We start from the raw sequence: 24,110 nt of genomic DNA, 5'->3' as shown, positions 1-24,110 counted from the left end.
TTTTAAAAATCATTCCTTTTGGTTCACAGGGATACAGTTCCACACAAGGAAGAAATAGCTGAATCTAATAATAGCGCTAGACTTTCATCAAGTGAGAGTGAAAACTATTATAAACCTGCTTTACTGTGGCGTTTGGGGAGTTTTTTTTAGTCTATTTCTCTTATTGATGAAGAAACTGAAATACATAGAAATTGAGAATTTTATCCAAATCCACATGGGCATTAGAGCTGAGCAACCTTGGCATTGCCGACATAACGGCTTTGCGCTAGTTTAAAATATTAATGAAACCCTTGAAAGCTTTCTCACCAACTTTTTGTTTTTCCCTTACATGGTATCAATTTCTACTTTTTTAACTTCAAAAATTCACATAGCACAATTGTTAAAAAGTTCAAAAGTAACTTTCTTAAATTTTGCTTTTAAGTTTTAGATATTTTAAATACCTAACTGTACTATATGACATAGCCAATGAATAATACAAACTCTAATATTCATTAATATTGAGCAAAATGATAAACTTTATTTTTGACATGATGTTTTTCAAAAACTAAACCACCAGGTCTTTCAAAAACTAAACCACCAGGTTTTTGTCCTGGTGGCTGCTAGCTTGACAAAGAATTATTATTAGCCTATTAGCTAGTATTTCAGGTGACCATAGAAAAAATAAAAATCACAATATTTCTTTTATCCAAGTCTAAGTGCCTTTGCTTAAAACATTCCTTCTATTACCACTATGCTGTGTTAATTTCTTGGAGATTAACAAAATATTTTAATTTGAAAGTATTAATCCTGATCCAGATGTACTATGAAATGTGTCAAGTCAAATTTGCAGATATGATTAGCTATTCCTAAGTGATTTTGTCTTTACCTTTAAAGGATCAACATTAATAGACTAATTTCAAATAGGAGAGCATAATCTTGAAATATGACTGAATCTGAATTCTTGCTGCAATATTGTAGACACCTGAAAATCAAATATAATTGTGAAAGTTCAGACATATTATCTGGCACAAGACTTTGTAAGAATTCTAAAATAATATCTGACCTTCTCATGGTTTTATGAATGAAGGCATATTTGTCAAAGTAGCACCTTATTTCACAGGCTTATTGGATTGATTTTTAACAGACATTTGTGGGCTTCAATTTGTATTCCTGTCCCAGACTTTGCAAATGTTAGGATAAAGCAAGGTAGGGCAGAATCCCTTTCTTGGCTTTCCCGCTCCTTTGATACCTCTGTTGTACCCCATATCTCCTGTGTGTGTGTGTGTGTGTGTGTGTGTGTTTTCCTACTTTTTGTGTTGACCTGGTATTATGGAGTCTATTTACCAAAACAGTCAACAGACATTTGATGATAAGCCACATATTGTACTGGATGCAGGGATATAACAATGGACAAGAAACCCTCAGACCCGAAGAAGGATGCGCTTGAATATGCAGAGTGGTTACATGTGATAACAGGAACAATCCTGGGGATGCTGAGGGGACTTCCATAGGTGTCCAATAAGGATTTTTAACCTTTTTTTTTTTTTTAAAGCGAGGTCAAAATTGAAAACCTGGAGAGTAGGATTTACCAAGGTAAAAAGGAGTGCCTCTGTCCTACCCCATATCCTATTCTACATTCCTAGAAAATAGGTGCTCTGTGGCCACTCCCAGGCCCACACAGATGTTGGCCTCCTTGGAAGGAGGGATCTGGAAAAGAGACTTATGCAGACCTGAAAGTGATTTCAGGTCCATTAGGATATGGGTTTATGGAATTCCAGGTACCCAAATGTAGACTAACAAGGGAGGGGAGGGCATAGACTTCGTGTGGTCAGATCTCCTTGACCTGAAGACTGAGGAGGTACATGGCCAGGGAGGACCTGAGTTTGTTCTAGAAAATAGACTTGTAGTGTGTATTCGTGAAGGTATGTAGCATTAGAAAGAATGGTCTAATATTATATTTTTAAAATATATGAACAGAACCTAAAGACTGTAGATGTATCTTTCCTAATTTCTTAATTTTGTTTATATTTCTAAACCATGTGACTCTGATTTGTTGTGTTCTGGGAAGGAGTTTCAAATAGTACTTAAGAGCACAGTCTTGCCAGGTGTAGTTGTGCATACCTGGATTATTCCAGCAACTTGGGAGGTTGATGTAGTTGGATCACAAGTTCAAGGCCAATCTCAGCAACTTAGTGAGACCCTGTATCAAAATTAAAAATATAAAGGGTGGGGTGGGTGGTGGATGTATCTCACTGGTAGAGTGTTCCTGGTTCAATCTGCTGGGCCTCCCCTTATACCCCCCCAAAAAAGCACAGTCTTAGGAACTACAACAGTTCTGGTGTCTGAACCCATATGACTTCTGAGTTGTCCATTTGCTGGCTGTAGAGCCCTGGGCAGAGTGCTTCATCTGCTGAATAGAGGTAATAAAATCTTCCTGCAGGGTTGTAGTTTGAGTACATGAGGTTAAAGTCTTTAAGAGGCTTAGCTCAAGTAAATGCTCAATAGATCATGGTGCTGTCATCGTCATCATAATCACGGTCATTATTTTTACAGCTGTTATTCCTCATTGTTCGTAACTACTGTGATGACCTTGGGCAAGTCACATAACCTTGCAGAACCTCCATTTCTTCAATCATAAAATGAGGTATTTGGAGCAGTGGATAACTAAGATTCTGTATGGTTAGGAGCTGGACTTTCTGGAGTTCCTTCTTTTGGTTTACTGTGAACTTGAACTTGACCACCAGACTCTGTGGTAAATTTTTCATAGAAGTTAGCTACTGTGCATATAATATTACTCTATACTCTATTTAATTGAACTTAGTAGGTGAATATTTGAATCTTTTTTAAAAATCAAAAAACTTTGCAGTTTATGAAACAAGTATTTGCTTTACAAAAAGATTTTCAGCAGAGTTCCTTTTACTCAGACTTTTCTAGTACATTAAAACCAAATTTGATTTACAAAAAGATATTCAGTTTGCCTGCAACTTTTCAGAAACATATGCAGAGATTTTAATCTCTTTGAATCACAAAATCCTTTGTGAATTGATTAAATCTGATTTCCCTCTCTCTGAAAAATGAGCATGGTTACAAATATTTGCAGCCAATTTCTGGAGAAGGGGTGGTCCGTGTATCCTAAATTAAGAATCCCTGGAATAAAGTCAACACAAAGACAAAAGCCAATGAAAATGGAATATGTTGAAGATATTGGAGGCATTTCTAAATTTGGACCTCCAAACACCTGGCCCTTTTCAGGATCTGAGAAACAAAGATAAAACTAACATTTATCGAAGGCATACTCTGTGCCAGCCACTCTGCTAAGCATTTTATGGGTGTTATATTGTCCTCCTTCAAAACCTAAAAAAGGCAGCTATTACATCTGATAAAAAATCTGAGGCTCAGAGCCTAAACAATTTTCCAAAGCCTCATCACTGGTAAAGCAAAATTTGAATTGGGGTCTAATCCTAAAGCTATAAGGCTATTATAAAAGGCCCTAAATTCCTTCACAGTTCTTCCCTAGCTCCTTCACAGTTCTTCTCTAGGACTTTCTGGAGTCTTTTTTATTCTTTTTCTTTCCAAAAGAATAGTTCACCAAAATACAGAGATTTCTGTTCCTTGAGAGCTTCTCACAAAGGAACTTCCTAAACCAGATTCATCTTTAATAACCCTCTCCCATATTCTGTGCTGTCCCCCTGGGGCTGGGCTGACTTGCATGAGTGAAATGCTGCTGTTTGGATGGGCTTGGGTAGATAGAGAGCTCCCAGGTTGATGAACTTTCTTGTCTGGACATGATTCAAAAGTCCTGATCCCCTACGTGCCCCAGTAAAAGTTTCCGGCTGACAACTGTTTTATAAAACAGTTGTCAGCTGAGGAACAGAGAAGTGGCCTGTCAAATTCAAAATAGTGTCCCATTTGCCAAGTCTCACATGAGAAAAGTGAAGACAGGCCCCATTTGGAAAAGAAGACCTGCTTCCCAAAAGATTTATTACGTAGGGGTCAGGTTGCAAAGCCCGGCCCTGCTTGGTTGACTTGACTCCTCCTTGACTCATTCACCTTTCATAAGATAGTGGATTCATCTCTTTTAAAATGAGGGAATAAATGAGGGAATAAACTGAGCTTTATAGGAATGACAGGAACAACCTGAGACTATATATTTTATGCTTTGATGTGTGCATTATATTTATACGTAATAGTGGGATTCATTTTGACATATTCATGCATGTATAAAATTTGCTCCACTTCAGTCTCCAGTAGTTTTCCCTTAAAACTGAGTCTTACTGGATTCTGTCTTGAGTATAAGCTAATATTGACCTTTCTTCATAAACAGCCTTACCCAATACTGTGTAGAAATCACTGTGGTTTGCAAACTTGAAGACCTTTTATGTTACAATGAGATCTGTGTCCCCTGTTCAAACCTGTCAGAATAGAACATTCTTGGTGAGGCAGGAATACATTCATAGATCCACTTTGGTTTTTGGTCATTTTAAGAAATGCTGTCTTATTACCTCAGACTTCACAGTGTGTCCTAGAAAATCATGCTGTTTTCACAGTGATACTAAAGGCAGAGTGAGATTTGGCATTTGATTTTCTTCATGATTTCCCACATGATCTAAAACTGCTTTATGAGTCCCTTGCTGCTAAGTGTGTCCAACCTCTATTTGGGAATGAGGAAAACACTACTTAAGAATGTTTACAAGAGAAATGTGTGTATTTAGGAGTAAATGACATCTGATATGTAATTTTTCTTCTTTTTATAATTTTTCTTACATGTTATGGTTGACAAGAGAGATTCTACAAGTATAAAGATAGTACCTTCTTCTATTAGGAAGACCATCTAGCTAGAATTTAAAGTATGGAGTTACAAACTAAGTGACTTTTGAAGCCAGCTCTGCTCCTCGCCTTCTCTGTGACCTTGGCAAGATACCTTCATTGTGTGTTATGTTTCCTTACCTAGAGAATGAAGATAATAGCAAATTCTCCTTATTGTGTTAATTTGAAGATTCAGCAAATTAATATGTATAAAGTCTTTGCACAGTGTTGACACACAACAAGTATTCATGTAAGAGTCAGCAGTTTTTACACAAATGTGTAAAGATGGCCAGTAAACTCTACTTTAGGTGTTTTGGATGATTTTAAAAATAACTCTGTCCTTAATTTAGGATAGAGTTTTATATAGAATCTATCCTTATATTTGTCTTGAAAGCTCTAACTAGGATCACTGCCATTCCTTCTATGTTGTCATAGCAAATCCCCTGACATCAGCTCTTCAGAGGGCTGAGGATGCTCACAGACCTATAAATGGAAATGCATACTAAGTATTTGGTGGATTAAATAAATACCATGTCTCACATCAAATATTTTTTAGCCAACTGTATGTCAGCCCCTACTATGATAATAAAATATATCTTTTTACCTTATATAATTTTTATATCATTATATATCATTTTTACTTTAAATGTTACTGACTTTATAGCAACTTTGAATGCAATCAATAAAGAGAGGAAAAGAAAATATACTGATAATATATAAGAAGTCCTTGAAATCCATTGATGCTAAAATTGTGTCTTTTTTTTAGAGAGAGAGAGAAAGAATTTTTCAATATTTATTTTTTAGTTTTCGGCGGACACAACATCTTTGTTTGTATGTGGTGCTGAGGATCGAACTCGGGCCGCATGCATGCCAGGCGAGCGCGACATCACTTGAGCCACATCCCAGCCCCTAAAATTGTGTCTTCACACTAGAAAAGACAGAAGAAGTAATGTCCATCCATTCATTCAGAATGTATACTGAGTACCTACTATAGGCCTGGCACTATTCCAGATACTGACATAGTGTACCTAGAAAATAGCCTTTTCCCTCATGGAGACCATATTCTAGAGGAGACAGTGAATAATAATCTAATAGAAGAAAGATCTTGCAGAGCAGGAGGTAAAAACTGAGAAGAGACACAACTGTACTAGAAGAGAACTCCATGGCTAGAGAACAGAAAAAGCCTTGAGGAAGAAATTTGACATGTTCAGGAAAGAGAGAGCAAGCTCAGATCTCAGGAGTTGTGGAGAAGAATTGGCCGTAGGTATAATTGTAGAAGTGAGCAGGCGCTGAGTCATGTGGTAACTATAGGCCAACATAAGTGTTTGATTTCCTTTGAAGTACACTGGGAAGCCATTACACTGGAGTGACACAGTCTGATTTATATTTTTCAATAGCTTGCTTTGCTGCTTTGTGGAAAATCAAGTGTAGGAGAAAATAAATAGTCCTCAAAGATCTGTTAAATGCCATCAGAGAGAGTCCAAACAAATGTTGTCTGGAACTACAATGTGACAGTGATATGGAGAGAAACAGGAAGACTCTCATTTTTACTCTGGAGGTAGAAACAGGACTTGCTGATAGTCAGGATGTAGGTGCAGAGCTAAAGGAAGAATCAGGGAACCACATTGCTGAGATTTTGCCCGTGTCAGGCCTTCAGTCACACTTGCTCTAGCCATTTTAACATATGTTGGTCTCTCCTTTTAGTGCAGCACTTGTTTGTTGAGCTCATAGCATGTTCAAGGTATGGCTCTAAGTGCTTGGGACACATAGTGAACAAAGCAAAGATCCCTGCCCTACCCAGGTGCAGTGGCATACTCCCATAATCACAGCAGCTCGGGAGGCTAAGGAAGGAGGATCTTGAGTTCAAAGCCAGCTTCAGCAAAAGTGAAGCACTAAGCAAATCTAAATAAAATACAAAACAGTGGTCGAGTGCCCCTGAATCAATCCCTAGTACCCACCTCACCCCCACCCATCCCCCCACCCCCGCAAAAAAAAAAAAAAAAAAAAAAAAAGATCCCTGCCCTTGTGGAGATTTTTGTCTCATACTACCTTTATGTCAGTGCCAATAATTTACACTAAATTTTGTATTAGATTCCCTTATCTCAGATATACTATTAGAGTTCTCCAAATACAGTTGCCTTTTTAACCAGGGACATGACTTTTCAGCTTGCCATGTTTAGTTCTATGAGGGGGGAAGCAAAAGACAGTGAAAATACATTTTCTTCATAGATAATATGTTTATAGACTTCTTTAAATCTGTAAATTTACGAAAATCCAAAATTGAATTTCAGATCATTGGGATGGCAATCACATTTCCATTAAAAAGGGATTATTTACTCACTCAAGAGTTACTTTAAAATAACAGACCCCTATAATGAATGTAATTAAAAGTTTGTCAACAAGTCATTATATATTTGCCAGGGGATTCCTGATAAAGGAACCAAGAAAATCTAAAGATCAGAGGCCATAGTCAATTAAAACTTAATTCAGAACATAGACAAAGAACATGAAATTTAGAATCATATGGAGGAAATGATTTCTGATTTCTAAAAAATTCAAATATATATACTTTATAGAGGACTTCCATTTTCTAAATTTATAATTTATTATCATCACACTCATAAATCACATTCATCCTGTCAATAAAAAATAACTTTTTTTTTTTTTGGCACCTGGGATTCAACTCTGAGGCACTCAATCACTAAGCCACATCCCCAGCCCTATTTTGTATTTTATTTACAGAGTCTCACTGAGTTGCATAGCCCCTTACTTGATTTGGGAGCTGGCTTTGAACTCACAATCCTCCTGTCTTAGCCTCCCAAGCCACTGGGATTTCAGGTGTGTGCCACTGTGCCCAGTGAAAAGTAATCATTTGAATTTACAAAACTGGTTTCTGGTTCTGGCTTTCTGAATATGTTTTAAAATATAAAAAATAATGCAAAAGCCAAGGTTTTATAGCAAAGAAGACTGAGCGTCTTCACTAAACACTCATCAAGAATAGTGACTCCTTTTCAAGGCCCCTTATAGTAATGTCATTAAGATGCTATTTCTAGTGTTATCCTCATTTTATACAGCCATCCTATGGGTTAATTGAACTTCTGAGGACTATTATAGGAAGCCAGTGACCACATATGACTTTGCTTCTATGAAAAATGCTTGGGTTCTAGACAGACTTTAAAACCAAGGTTAACAGAACATCCCATTTATAAGGGTTCTCTCGAACTTTTTCTGTAAATCTCACAAGCCATGTATAGTTTGATGGTAATCCACAATTATGAATGGGAAATAAAACCTTTAATTGAGTAATAAGCAACTATGTGGTTGTTACAATAAAAATATAGATCTAGGGCAGCAGAATAGAATAGACATTATGATTGCTGTATGTATATAGGTGACTGTATGACCAGTGTGATTCTGCAATCTGTACAATCAGAAAAATGAGAAATTATACCCCAATTGATTCAAATGTATGAATTGCCAAGATCATTGTAATGTCATGTGTAGCTAATAAAAAAAAAGAAAAAAGAAAAAAAAAACCCTATAATCTGAAAATATATATATATAGATAGATCTGTTCCTTGGGCCTCACTCATTCATTCAACACATTCATTGAGTGCCTTCTCCGGATGAGGCATTTGAAAAACATCAGTGAAACAAATCTAGCCTCTGATCCAAAAGACCTTAGGGCTCCTTGAGGAAGAAGGCTCAGACACAATAATTCACAAGCGAATGTCTTCCATATAAATTCAATGGATTGCAGTTCAGATGAAAGCAAGGTACTTTCTCATGAGGGAAGAGAGAAGCTTTCCTGGAAGAAATGGCATTTAAAATGCCACGTGAAAATGAAGAGAATTTAAAAGAGGATCAAAAGAGACAAGCATGCTTGGAGGTGTGACATAAACAAAATGATAGAACTATTAAAGTATATATTTACAAGAACCAGCTAGTGCATAATGCAGAGAACACTTCTTGAGCAAGGACCAGGTGTCAGGCACTACCTAAGGGGCCAGAGACAGGAAGAAGGGAAGAAGGTAGGAAGGAAAGAAGGAAGGAAGGAAAGAAAGATGGGATCCTTGCCCTTAAGGAAGAATCCTGTTTAACAAGCCTTACAAAGTATAAATGAGAAATGGTTTCCAGTTGAATTGAGAATGGCAGTGATTGCTAAACTGAGGCATTGGAACTGGATTCTATGGTGATGACTTTGATTATGGCGATGATAATGTTTGTCGTTTACTAAATCCTTCAGTGTTGTAGGCACTGTGGTAAGAATTTATAAGCATTTTCCTCACGTCTCCTCAGGAGATGTGATTACTGTTTTATTCCTAATTATCTGAGAAAATTGGGGCTTAAGTCAATTAATTCACGTAATGTTGCTCAGCTAGTAAGCAAGAAGAGCAGAGATTTGAAAAGGTGTATTGCATTTCAGAGCCTGTAACTCACTAACAGGAGCCATGGAAGACATTTTTAAATAGGAAAATGATCAATCCAAACTGTTCTTAAGAATTCATTTGATTACAGGAAGAATACAATGATTAAAGGATTATGTTAGTGACCAGCCAATGTGGACCTCAGTGAAGGTAACAGTGATGGGTAAGAAAAGAAAAAGGAGGTGACAGATGTCTTAAAGATAACTCATGTGATTGAGGAAACTGGAAGAAGGATAAGGCAAATACAGCTTCAAGTTTTAGAGTCTGTGTTACAAGGCTCATGGTGCCAGGCAGTGAAATAAATTCTACCACAGAAACATCCTTGGGGAGCAAGATGAGGGAATTCGGGAAGGGAGGCCAGGATAACCTCTTTAATTTTATACAAGTTGAAGTTAAGATGGGAAGGGTTCAGGAAGTGGTTGAAAATACACAAGTTGACTCCGAAAATAGGCAGCTTAGATGTGGGATCTTAGTCTACCAATAGTACACAGGTCAAGGAGGACTAAAAAAGACCTTTAAAACCATAGTTCTATTAGGCTGGAAAAATTGGAAGCTAAATTGGGATTTATGAAACCAGAGAATAATAAAAAGTTAAAGGAAGAGTAGGCTATTCTAAAATGAGTTGAAATTGAAGGAAAAGGAGAGAGTAGTTGATAGGCTAAGAGGTTAATAGGAATGAAGTAAGTTTTCTTTAAAGAATGGAATGACTGAAGAAAGAAGAGATTTATTGAGTGAAGCCTTAGAGTGGGTGATGAGTTAGCCGGGTCAGGAATTCCTGGTGCCTCCTTCCCATCCAATTTCTTCCCATCTTTTTATGACCACAAATGCCACCCTTCTGCTGAGCCTTGACCTCTCCCATGGTTTTCCCCGTAAAAGCTCAATGCTCCTTATCCCATTCTCCCTCTGTTCTTAGTACAAACATGCACCATTGGCTGACGGTTCTTGAACACCCACAGGCTCCAAGTCACCAAGGGGCTTGTTAAAACATACATTCCTGGGCTCTATCTCCAGAGTTTGTGCTTCTGAATATCTAGGGTGAGACCTGAGAATTCGTTTTTCTTACAAGTGATGCAGTTGGTCTAAGGACCATGCTTTGTGAGCTATTGAATTAAGAATATATGAGAGCTACAAATAAAGAATTAGGGATCTTGAAGATGCACTAGAGTGCCAGATGTGAAAATGTTCTAGAAAAATACTCCAAGAATTAGGCACAAGTTAAGAGCAGACAAAAAGGAATAGAACACTTTGCCTAGTTCCATGACAGAAAAATACTTTGCAGGAAGCATCAGCATTACCTCCACTAAGCAGAGGTTTCTTAGGGGAAGTCTATCATAGGTGAAAATTTAATTGGAAAAAAAAAGAAAAAAGAAAAACCACAGACATGACTTTTATTTTAGTCATGAAGAGCTAAATATGATGTGAGTAAGAAGTGTGCAGTTATTATTTGGGGGAAAATAAGTATAGAGCTAGCATACTGTGTTCCATTTAGAATGCTATTATGTTATTATTCATAACTTACCTGAGCTCATTGGGCCTGGGGAAATACACCATTTCTAAAAGCTGGTGTTATAATTACCACTTTGATTGCTGCATCTAATTATTCACCTAGGTTTACCTGCCCCTGATATTTACTGTGCAAATCTGACATAAAAAGACCAAATATATGAATTAAGGTAAGGGTAATTTGTTTTGTACTTCTCTAAAGTGCTGGCTGTGGTTGGCAAATATACAAAGTTGCACAATCAGAGGTGCAAAATTCTTTCTGACATTTGTGAACATCAGTCATTTCAAGTTTCTTTTCATTCAGTCAGATGCCCAGTAACTCATCAGTATCAATGACAATCATCAAAACAACCATCTAGTCATATCATAATCTTTATTCTAATCACATGGTCAGACACCATTAAATGTAAAGTGAAATTAGTTAAATGTGGGAGTAAATAATTTTTTCATTTTAGTTCCAAGCCTATATAACTGCTAATTTCACCATGATAATTTCCCATATAACTGAAATTAGATTTTTGAGCTGAGATATATAAACATTCCTATTAATACCAAATTCCTTTTAATACCAAATCAATACCAAATTGCCATCTGCTTTAGTATTTTGAATTATATGCTCTGAATTTTTATTTAAAATGAAAATCCATAGGAAAAAAATAATTTTTCAGGTCTCATTGTATGCAAATAAACTATTCTATATTAACAGAATATAAACAAGGTTCATTTTGAAAACATTCCTTTTAGAGATTAAAAGCAATTTTAAAATATTTAATTGCCCACCTGGGAAAGGGAAAAAAACCATTGAAATATAAATGATACTGAAATTTCCATATTATGATGATAAAAAGATATTTTGAGGGAACTGAATTATTTTGTTGTTTGGTAAGAGAGATGGGTGTCCAATATTGTGATTTCCCTTTTCCCATGACAAGTGGTAATTTCTGAGTACCCAGGAGATGATAAAGGAAAAAATTACATGAAAGAAAGTAACTTGTCAGTCTTTTAGGATATATTTGGTGCAGTGTCGTCAGAAGGTAGCCTGCCCTCTCCCTGGAATCAAGTTGCAAACACTATCTTCAATAGTAATTAGAGCTAAGCAGCAATTACAGGACATATGATTTGTTCAGACACACTGCCGGTTGGCTGTTTCCTAGCGCCACATTTCACAGGAGCACCAGGTTGAAATGATGGAATTATTTATCTCTAAATGCAATACCTCGTACAGTGCTTGAATGCAGAAGGAAACGTGAACTGTATTCTTAAAAGTGAAGGTAAGCGTTGCTGACTGATCAGCATTTACACCTTAGGGAACTTTTTCATGAAGTATGTGACAGAAATATAAAATAGTTCAAATCAATTTCAGAAACGGAGGAAAATAACAGAATTAGGAAAAATGGAATTGGCTCATTTCACGACTCCCTTTTGTGACATTACTTCGATTTTCCTGACTTGTTTGTATTTTAATTGTACTATTGAGTCACTCTGCTTAATGTAATAAAGATGTGACTGATTTCTCACTTCCTTTTGTCTTTATGAGCTCCCATTTATTTTCTTTTGAAGTTTCTTCTCAGAATAAGTACTAGGCAAAAATGAGTTTTATATTTAATTCAAAAATGTTAGAATCCCTCTTCTTTTTTTCTTCTCTTGTAAAGTGTATTTAAGCTGATGATTGTATATATCCAAGAATCTACATTCAGATTGTCAGAATAGTGGCTGGGAGCCTATAATAAAATTGAGTGACGTGGGTGATTTACACTCTTGTCATATGATTTTTATGATGGGCATATTTCAGACTTTAATGTTCCATCTAGTTCAAGTCAAAACTCAATGATTTCATGTTTATTTAGACCCTGGGGCATAGAAATCTCTCTGGAAACCAGGTAAGTCTAGCTCCTCCAGAGGGAGTATTGTCTGTTAAAGGGCGAGTGTGTTTTGTATGTATATAAAGATACTTGTGAAATTCTCATTCCTATTTTAATGTTATCACTTTGTTTTTCTCATCTAAGAAATCCTTATCCTTTAAATTTTGCCATTTGTACAACATGAGTAAACATTACTGTTAGGAAAGGACTTAGAAACTCTTGGCACCGAGAAGATGTTTTTATCTCAGAGTTCCCCACTGGGATTTCAGGTGGTTTGGAAAATATTGAAAGACATTGACTCCTTTTATTCTGCTTCATTGGTTGATGTAGGTGTAAACACTGAGGGTTCAGTGAACTCTTGCAAAAAATGAGTAAGTTAAAGCCAAAGTACATTAGTTTTTCCAAAGTCCTTGTGACTCTATGATGTGTAAACTCTTGGCAGACAAGACTGTTACTCAGTGTAGTTATTACAATAGGTTGGTATCTAATTTTGGAAGAATCTTTTTTTCTAGACCTGTGTCTACTGTTGCCTTCATTTTGTGTATTCGCTTTATGTGGAATTATTTATCCCAGAGCATCATTTTCTACATCAGAAAAATATAGGATGATTGTAAGCCATATTACATTTTACAAGACAACTTATTATACATAAAATATGTGTAAGGAGGCTACTTAATATATATAGAAGCATCCTATGCTCTCCAGTGAAAAGGTATATAACATTTGGTTAGCCCAGGACACAATGCTGAATTTGTATAAAATACACCTGAAAATTTGAGTTGCTAACCTGTCCTATTCTCACATGCATCTGGCACATACCATTGTGGCAGTACATATAAAATCAAACCACAGTTGTTGCAACTGACAGGACTACTTGAGACATAAACAGAGATGTGACCTAATTTAATTGCATCTTGTCCTGATCCTTGCAAAATCTTGTTCTTCATCTTTTGATTTATAGAAGCAAATAATGAAAGAAAGTTAATACAATATAGCTTAAATCAAGGTAAATGACAAATTTTTTGAGTGCTTTCTAGTTCCTTAGTAGTATTACAATGAAAGACAGAAGCAAAGAATCAAGAGAGACAGGCACACACAGAGAACATGAGAGAGAGAAGGGAGGAGAGGCAGAAAATACATTGAGAGAGACAGACAGGAATAAGAGAAAGAGGATGTTAGGGAAAGAGAGACGGAGGTACATGTTAATCAGAGCTTGGAAATGTATAGTGAAATTTTGGAACTTTGGATTTCTTTTAACTGGAAACACATTTTGTCAAGTTAAATACATTGAACACCAGTTCCACTTCTATGTTTGTTTACTTTCCATTGCTGTCTTTTAAAAGCAAAATCAGTTTAAAAGGCTGTTTGAAGTCCGGAAGAGACCAAGAGTCAAAAAAAAAAAATAGTCTAAAAAAATTTCCATTCCTTTGCTGCATTTTAAAATAAATCATTGAAAAGGAAAATATGAATGCTGTGATTAAATCCTTTGCTTTCAGTGGAATTCCTTTTTTGAAAAATTCATTATGGCTTTGACTTTTGGTGTTCATTGAGAGGGTAAGAAGGGCTCATTTGGGAAGTCCAAAAGAAAATCCATGTAAGGAATATGATTCAGCTTTAGAAGAGGATCCTGCCATTTGAAACAACATTGATGAGACTGGAGGATATTATGTTGAGTGAAATAGAACAGACACAGAAAAACATTGCATGATCTCACTTACATGTGGAATTTATTTTTTAAAATCAACATTTTTATTTTTAAAAATCAACAAAAGTTACACTAAGGTAACTTTTAAGTGAGATGATGGGTATGTTAAATTGCCTGCCTATTCTGTTCTTCACCTTAAATTTATGCAACATAAAAATAAACTCTTTAGTACATGTAAAGACTCATACAGAGAAGAATTCTTGCCTGACATCCAAATAATAAAACCTTTGATGATTTTAATGAAATTTTTTATTGGTAGTACAGAGTAATTATACAGAATAGTGGGTTACTCATTGTGGCATATTCATACAAGCACATAACTTGATCAATTTCATTCCCTATTACATTCCTCCCCTCCTTCCTCTCCTGAATCCCTTTCATGTACATTTTAGTCTCCCTTCTATTTTCATGAGATTGAATATTTTTAAGGAAGAAGAAAAAGAAATCCCAATAAGAGAAAACCTAGCACAAATTCAGCAGAATGGTACAAAAGTAAACATGATACAGAGGTGCAGGAACAATCATTTATATGAATCACTTCCTGTGTAGAAAATCCTTGGGTATTCACTGATGCTGCTTTGCATATCACTAGTGCCCCAGAGCTGCCTGCATAATAGAAACAGGTAGCCTCAATTCCTAGGATGTCAAAACAATGGCAGAGTTCTAAGGAGCCAAGCCAGGCACTGATCCCATCTGCTAAATAGCCTCTAAGGATCCTTCTGGGTAGAAGCATCCCCTGGGTTAAGGACACTCCATGTTTCTCACATTGCCTCCCAGTTGCCTAGGTCCTGTGTTTGAAGGAGTGAAATATTCTGCCTGTAACTAGGTTGTTCCAGCTTATATTATTTTGCTCTTTTTTACTTTTGCCATACAATGAAAAGACAAAAGTGAAGAAAACCTTTTTAGAAAATACTAGAAATTTCCCAATAAGTACTCAGTGCTAATTATAATCTACTCTGAAAAACTAAACCACCACTCTTTCTTCTCTCTCCAAACCCTCCCTCACCCATCTTAGTCCCAATATCGCCTCATTACTCACAATCTATGTGCGCCCTGTCCTTGGCATGGCCTGGTCAGGCACCCCACACCAAGTTTCCATAGGGATGGGACAGTGAGTATCATGCTGCTTACAAAACAGCCCTGGCTGCCATGTGGGAGCCATCTCCACTACTTCTAGGGAAAAGTGGCTTCTTTGATGATGGAGGACCAAGAGTGGCCTTTCTGTGTTTGCCTACTATGAAAATAACAATCCACTAGAATTTTTTCTGAATGCCCTATATCATATAATAATTATTGTGCCCATGAGATACATATATAAAAAGCTTACAGCAGTTTTTACTGTTTGTGTTTATACCTAAGGTGTACTTTCTGGGAGCCTATTACTTTTTTTTTTTTTTAACATGGCAACAGTTTTTTAATAGCTTTGGAGTGTTTAGTTAATATTTAAGCCTGGGAAACCTTTTTCTCTACCAAGGTAGGAGTAGAGGGCACTAGCAGAGCAAATATTAACAATGTTCCTTTAAACTGAGCAAGCTTTAGGTAGGTGTGTGTGTGTGTGGGGGGGGGTCTTTTTAAAAGGATAATTCATGTAAACCATTATTCCCTGTGTCCCCTTTTTGGTTCTTAAATGCAAATAGTCTAGACATTGAATGTAGAAACTGAATTCTCTGAAACTAGGGGAAAAATTTTTTGTGTCCTCAAGGTAGAATTTATAGCAGCAGCTGGATGCACTGACCTCTGGGGTTGCTATGTCTAGCCCCATTCAGGCTGGCACTTTGTGTGAGATCAGGCCTAAATCCAGAGCCAGAGGCCTAAAGTGTTCTATTGCTTTGATCCACTCCAGTGGAAGGAGTTTTCCATTGCTTTGAAAAAAATGTGTCATTTTAGGTAGCACTTTTGATATAATTCTGATAATACTTCCTTATAAAAACCACTGATACAAATGCGAATATGCCTCCTACCACAAAGCTATTAGGATTAGTTACATTGATCCAAACAGTATGGTTAAAAGCATAGTTTTAATGGACTTTGTCGTTCTTTTGGGGGGCAGATATTGGGAATATTAAAAGAATTATTTAAAACCAAAACCACGATCAATTTTCTGTTGTCATTTAAACTAGAAAGAAATGGTGACTCTTGGCCATGTTATGTTTTCTTTCAGTGAATTTCTTCAGTTTTTCATGTTAAAAAATATTGAAATTAAAATCTTACTTAAAAATAAGTACTTTTAAATTTCATTCAAACTTAAAAGAGAAAGCAGATCAGATACTAATCTACTTAAATTTTTAAAAGTGGTAATCCATAACTTATGATTTTTGTATATGTTTGATTACACCAACTTGAATATTCGTAAAAGTGTCCCTGGGCAGTGGGCTTTAGATTTGGTTCTACTTCTAGTCAGTACCATGGTGAAATAAGCCCTCCTAATCTTATTTTATTTATAAAAAAAAACCCCAAAGGGTAGATTCCTAAATTATACTCATTCCTAAACATAGTTGTCACTTTTGCTAGGAAAAATCTGGTTTTAGGAAGGTTTCTAAAATAAGGCATAGCTCTGTGCTGCTATTAGTTCCCTAGCATGCTGTCAAGGGAGAGAAAATAGTTTCTCTGTTGGTCACAGGAAAGCTTCAGACCTCATGTAAGGGTCTTGATGCCACTAACAAGAGTCACCAGGCAAATGTAGCCCAGGACCATCTCCCTGGGTCTTCCTGCCAGAAATTTTCGTCAGGCTCCTGTGACCTCCCAATCCAGTCTCGACCTCAGACAATTTTAGTAAAGCCCTGTCTGGAGATAATTCTGGCTTCTCTAAAGACTTAGTAATTTAGGAACTAGCACATGACATTCTCTTTTGATAAGTCAGGTATATTAAAAACTACTCTGAAAAACTTGAGAAAGCATTTGTTAGGACCCAGTTTTTCCTTCTTTGAGTTTCCTATCTTGCATGGTCATGCTTAATACTATTGGGTTACAAGTTGAGAAACTTTAATAAAGCAGAAATATTTTAAATTCAGTTTTAACTATCTAAATTTACTTAAATTCTGAAATTCTCATATTCTCATATTTTTCAATGCTGCTTTTAAAAAAGATAACTACTTTTCTCATGGTTAAACAAACTGTAGTTTGTACTCTTAGTAAATAAGTTTGCCCATTTTTTTTTTTTTTTTGCAGCATTTAATGGAAGAAATCCCGTATATGGGCCAGATATTTAGGTGTAAGTGAATCACCACTTGGCTGTGTGATTTCACATTGCCACAGCATCTGAAAATCCATCTTAGTGAAGTATTCATCATTTTGTGTAAAAGCTGGTGTATTACTACCAGACCCAAAGGACATTGTGGCTTAAAATCTATCATGATGTGGCTTCACTGCCATTTTTGATACAACACTTTATTATTGCTTATAAACCTCAGTGTGGCACTCAGAAAGATTTCTTTTTAAACATAACATCCTGCCAGGCTGCTACAGTGGTGGTTGCTGTGGGAGCTCTTTGAAGGGGACTCTGAGTTGCCCCAAGGGAGACTCAGGCAGAAAAGTTAAGATTGTGTAGACTCAGTGCTCCAGGTACATAGTTTTGTCTTTTGGATCACTGGATTCTGTCAGTATCCTCTCTCCGCTTCCTGAATGAAGTAAGGAAGCTTCAGCATTAGAGGGGGTTTTATTTGCTCACAAATTATTTTAAGCAAAGTTGGTAAAAAAAAGAAATCCAAACATCATATGAACCATAACTTGACAGTAGTTGAATATGGTCTTTTTATGGGAGAATTTTGCCTGAATTTGTCAAAACATTTCATTGATGTTAATAGCACTGACCCCATACAGAGAAATATCCTAAGTGCATGGTTGAATGAATTTGCACAAATCCCCATGTAACTGGCCCCAGATCAAGGAAAGAATATTTCCAGTACCCTAGAAGACCCTCTCATTTGCTTCCACTTACTCCATCCTCTACACATCCTCCTCTTTTTGAAAGGATAGCCACTATTAACAGCAGAGATTAATTTGTCTGGCTTTATATTTATATAAATGTATTATATAGCATGTAGTTCTTTTTCTCAACGTTATGTTCCCAAGATTTGTTATTGCATGTAATTATAAATCATTTGTTCTCATATTGCTCCATTTTATTGTGTGAATATTTTATTCTGTGAAAATGCCAAAATTATTTATTCTTTCTACTTTTGACAGGTTAACTGGCTGATTTCCAGTTTGGAACTAGTATTTTTATGAACATTGTATAGTACATAGTGTACGGCACAATTAATACAGTTAGACATATACCTAAAAGTTGAATTGCTGAGTCATAGGAAATGTATTTATTTAGGCATATACCTAAAAGTTGAATTGCTGGGCCATAGGGTATGTGTTTAGATATTGCCAGATGGTTTTTCATAATAGCTGCAATAATTTACAATTCAGTATAGAGTTCTAGTTGCTCCATATCCGTTTCAACACTTGGTAATCTCTATCTTGCTTCATTGTAAACATTCTTGTGGTTGTGTAGTGATGTCTCATTCTAGTTGTAATTCACATGTCCCCAGTATGAAGTTAATTACCTTTTGTGTGTTTATTGGCCATTTTAATATCTACTTCTGTGAAGTGTCCGTTCAAGACATTTGCCCATATTTGCTAGTGTTTTTTCTTATTAATTTGTAGGAATTCTTTATTGCGTATGCAGATTAGATAGATTCTTTATATTTTGTATGCATGTACATTCTGTTATATATAATATGTGTGTATATATTAATTAGACAAAGGACTTGAATTTATACTATATATATTTAATAAATGTTATCTCCCAATCTGGATTGCCCTTTTATTCCTTTGATGGTGTCACATCCATGCTCTTAATAGAATGTATTCATTAATTTTTTTCTTTCATGATTACCACCTTTTAGGAAATGTTTGCTTACTCCAAGTTCACAAAAGTGCTCTATTTTTCTCTTTACTATTTTACCTTCTAATGAAAGACCCTCAAATCCCCCGTCCAAAAGAGAACTACGCATCACACTGGCTGCAAAAGCAAGAGGCAAGTTTATTAATACACAGGCGCCTGCGGATGCACAGCAAAACCTCAGCCGAAGCTTTGGTGAACTGGCACACCGGGCTTTGGGGTACAGTTCTTTTATAGGGAGAGGGGAGCTGTTTCCCGCCTAGCACACTAACAGGTATCTCATTGGTTCTTTTGAATCCAGCATTAGGGTAAACTTGCTTTTCACTATACATTCTCGGAAAACCTACAGGGTTACATTCCATTCTTTCTGTTCCTGCTTATCTGTTCCTGTTAGCTCAAGTATGTCCTGAGATATGGGTGCAGTGCTCTTTCTCAACCGGTTATAGGATAAGCTCATCCGGTACTTGTGCCTGTTTATTGCATACTTTTACTTTCGCAACAAGGCCTCAGGTTATGGGGCTGGAGTCTTTCACTAATCCAGGAAGCCTAATAATATCTTGAGAACTTAAACAAGGTTTTAATTTGAATATGTTGGGTTTTCTGTGTGCTTTTGGCTTATGCTGTTCCCTCCAACATTCTTCCATAGCCTCCTCTCAAAACACCAACCTTTTCTCAAGTTTATCTTAAGAAAGGTCTTATCTAGGGAAACCATGATGAAACCAACCTCCAACCAAATGCAATTTCATTGTCTCTTGGACCTCTTTAACATTTTATTGGTAACACACAACCCCTGACATACCCTGCCTTTTCTGATCAGTATTAATGAGTTTAACTATTATACCCTCCTGGGATATGACAAATTGTCCTAGGAGTAGAGTAGTTATTAACCACAGTAGCTGAAGCTATACAACACTTAACTGTGTCAAGCACATAGTTCACTTTTGATAGAAAAATATCAATTAATTCTACCAGCCCTATGATAAAGGTACTTGTATTTTCCCCAATTTGTAGAAAAGAAAATAGAGGTATAAAGAAGTAAAATCACTTGTCCAAGTTCACACATAAAAGTGGGACCTACATATCACTGCTGTCTGACTCCTGATTTGATCCTTTGTGTGGAAAACAGTGCTGCCTAAAGCCAATGCCACAGAGGTCTGGTTGTCCCAGAAGCTCAGGGAGGAGGGAGGAAGGTCAGATTCTACATTCCAAAATTCAGAGAAGAAATAACTAAATGTTCACAGTGACATTAGTATATTAAAAGTAAACTTTGTTGAAGCCAGCATTTTCCTTTTACTTCTTTTTTTCCCCCTCAGTTCTTATAAAAAAGCTAGGGCCTTGAGCATGCTAAGCAAGTACTCTATCACTGGGCTACATCCCCAGTTCTGATGAGAGCATCTTTTTATGTAACAACTTTATATATAACCAACTTTATGGAATAATGTCTTGGGCTTTAGAAGGGCAGAAGTTTGGACCCAGACTCTATCACTTACTATGTGATCTTAATCTCTCTAAGTCACACCTTTCTCATCTCTAAAATGAAGATAATACAACCTTTATAAATTGTAGTATAACTTAATAAAATGCAGGACAAATTCACTTAGCACAGTATCTAGCATTCAGTAGAATCTCATTAAATGGTATACTCTCTAAAAAGGAAAATAAATGGTCTGGTGTTGTAGCTCATGATAAGAGCATTTGCCTAGCACATGTGAGGCACTGGGTTCAATTCTCAGTACCACATAAAAATAAATTGAATAAGGGTATTGTGTTCATCTACAGCTAAAAAAAAACCATTTTTTTAAAAAAGTAAAATTTTGACTCAGTTTATAATCTCTGTAGCTGTCAGCTCTATACCTTGTTGGTCCTCATAAGTATTGTTTGAATTAAATAATACTATTATTTGGGGAGGGTTATTCTTAGATGAATATATTCTATAATTTCTTATAAAACATTAAAAACTTATATATTTAAGCCATTTCAGTATCAGACACTATAATTATGGTCAAATAAGAGTTTTAACTAATTCCCAGCTGTAAACTATCCCTGTTTGTAGGTTCAGCATTTTAATCCCTTAGTTTGGTGGCAAAATGCTTCTGTCTACAACTGGAGAATGTGTCTATATAACTGGAGTGTTTTCAGTTTTACAGTTGGGTGACCATACCATAGTAGCAAAAAGAGAATACAGAAGTTAAATTTCTGGATTTAAATAATAACTCCTTTACATATAACCTTTATGAATTGTGCTTAATCTCTCTTGTCTCAGTTTCTCATCTATAAAGTGAGGCTAACAATAATGCCTTGTTTATTGGGCTTTTGTGAGGATTAAACAATAAGTATACATACACATATATATGAATATATGTAGACATATACATTTGAGGATTACCTGTATGTATGTATTCATATCTGTGCACATATGTAACATGCAATAGGATAGTACCTGGTACATAGTTTGTGTTATAAAATGTTATTTCAGTTACTATTATTGTGTAATCTTTTTATTTTTTATTTTTTTTTATTTTATTTTTTTTATTGATTATTTATCGCATTACTTAGTTCATGATATATCATCTTTCATACATTAGACTCAAATTGTGCTTTGAACTCCCATTTTCACCCCAAATACAGATTGCAGAATCACATCTGTTACATATTCACATTTTTACATAATGCCATATTAGTGACTGTTGTATTCTGCTACCTTGACACTAGACTCTTTATCAGTCATGTCCCTTATTCACATAGCCACTTCCTAGTGGCCGTACTTCATGTTTTTTTGGTAAGTTATTTTTCCCACCTGGTAAGAGGGAAAGATACATGCTATAAGGGGTAACAAAGTCAGGAAAGCAATGAAAAGAAAAAATCGAGTTTGGAAATAAATCTGAAATGCCACTTATTTTAATTTCTTTAAAGAAATATTTGGGAATTCTATAATTGAAATACCACCACCACCACCACCCCCCCACACACACACACACCCCATAAATCTTCATGGTGTGTTAAATTTTGTATTTCAGCACTGAAGGGGGCATATATAATAATAGTATAGGAAGAAACTACTGCAGGATATGTAATAGACCTAATCTCCTGCAAATTCTTCTTCATGCAGATTTTCTGTGACTTTGGTGTACTCTGCTTTTCAAGAATGAACTATGTGTTAGTTTCTGTTGTGGTACATAAGAGCCACTAGGAAGCCTCAGATTATATCCTAAAAGAGCCTTCAATATAATATTTCTAAAGGTCAAAGACTAAGGTAATACTTTCAAGTGTCACTTGGTCCTCAAATGAAGTTTTATTGTGATGGATTATGACATAATCCATTGACATGATAAAGTACCTATTATGTTACAGAGACAGTTGGCTGAAATATTTTTTTTAATACAATCACAGTTGTGAATTTTTCACATATTATTGGTTTCAGGAGATAGATGAATTCAGCTGTGTTTGTTAGGGCTCAGAAAATCATACCCAAAAGAATGAAGCTTTGAAGTGCTGAGCACTTTGAATTAAAGGAAATTGGACTTTGTTTCTCCTCCTGAACCCTGAGCACAAAAGGGACACCATCTCTGAAATTCCTTTCTCTGACTAAATAAATTCTTCCAAAAGAATTGTCTTCAACCTCCTCTTTAGAAATCTCATCAAATAACCAGGAAAGACTAACCACCACAAAAGAGGAGAGACTAAAAATTGACACCCCTCCCAGATAGACTTTTCACCTATTCTCTTGAGGGCAGCTCCAAGGGATTACCTTGGACACTTTATCTGCACAATAAGACAACCTTCCTTGGCAGTAAAGTTCCACCTCTCACCTTCCAGTAACTTCTGGCTGCTACCTCCTCTAGAACCCAGAGGAACTTTGTCCCAGGCAATTGTTGAGTTCTTTGAGCATTTACAGGAGATTAGGTCTATTATATATCCTGCAGTAGTTTCTTCCTATACTATTATTATGTATGTGCTGAAATACAAAACTTAACACACCATGAAGATTTATGGTGTGTGTGTGTGTGGGGGGGGGTATTTCAATTATAGAATTTCCAAATATTTCTTTAAAGTAATTAACGTAAGTAGCATCTCAGATTTATTTCCAGAACTCGATTTTCTCTTTTTATTGCTTTCCTGACTTTGTCACACCTTTCAGCATTGATGAGTTCTTTGGGCTCATCCATTTCTTCTAAAAATTGTTTGCTTCTCCTTTAAAATTACCTGAGCACCCTCCATTTTCCACTCCCCTGTGAAGAGGTTATTTAAGCTTCAACCATCTGACCTTTCCTTTGAGTTTCATATTTTGTGTGATTCCTGAGCTTATGCATGTTGATAAGTTTATGTATGTTTTTTTTTTTTCTCCTGTTAACCTGTCATTGTCATTTCAGTGTAACTTCAGAGAGTGGAAAGGAAATTTTCTCTTGTCCTTATGTGTTTCACTGTCAAAATGAAATTTCTGGGAGATTAATTGCATTCTTACAGGAGATTATATGGACATATAGAATAATAATATGATGGACATGGTAACAGTGGTAACTATTAGATCTGTGAAATTTACATACTACATGTATATCTAGTTTTAGTACAGAGAGTTTGAGATATATATTATTATTATTAAATAAGGTGAAGCTGTATTATGATTTTATTCATTGTGATATATACCAGTCTGTATCTTAGGTTTCAAAACAGAGCAACATACAAGCCTTATATAATACTTCCAAATAGTTCTACAAAAGTCAAAGGTTGCTTCTATCCCATGGGAACAGCAATGTAAAGGGTATACTTTTGCATTGAGATGCCCACTTACTGTATTTTCAGCCTTTTTCCCCTCCTCAGCAAGTCTTTGACTTGGGGAGAAATTAAGCATTTTTTGCAGGGTGCAATGCATTTTGGCCAAATTTCTGCTAGTAATTCCCACTGACATTCAGGCACCCAGAGGTGGGGAGAAAGGCTTC

At 36.0% G+C, this 24,110-nt stretch overlaps 1 protein-coding gene across 7 annotated transcripts in view; it reads left to right on the top strand.

Moving 5' to 3' along the window:
• ZNF385B (zinc finger protein 385B) overlaps positions 1–24,110 on the top strand; it is a 389,695-nt gene that overhangs the window by 271,821 nt on the left and 93,764 nt on the right. The window contains exon 1 of one of the 7 annotated variants that reach the window (XM_081261415.1): positions 11,830–11,986. The exons of 5 other annotated variants lie outside the window; for them this stretch is intronic. In XM_081261415.1, coding sequence (XP_081117541.1) covers positions 11,923–11,986 — 64 coding nt within the window. In that variant the 5' untranslated portion in view covers positions 11,830–11,922. Of the gene's footprint in view, positions 1–11,829; positions 11,987–12,576; positions 12,596–24,110 lie in introns of those variants that run through there. One more of the 7 variants, XM_081261418.1, reaches the window with a different exon arrangement.

This window comes from Spermophilus citellus, assembly GCF_964194105.1.
Source record: "Spermophilus citellus genome assembly, chromosome: 11".
NCBI lineage: Eukaryota > Metazoa > Chordata > Mammalia > Rodentia > Sciuridae > Spermophilus > Spermophilus citellus.
Note: the sequence above shows the minus strand (reverse complement) of the source record. Positions and strands in the feature narration are given on the sequence as shown.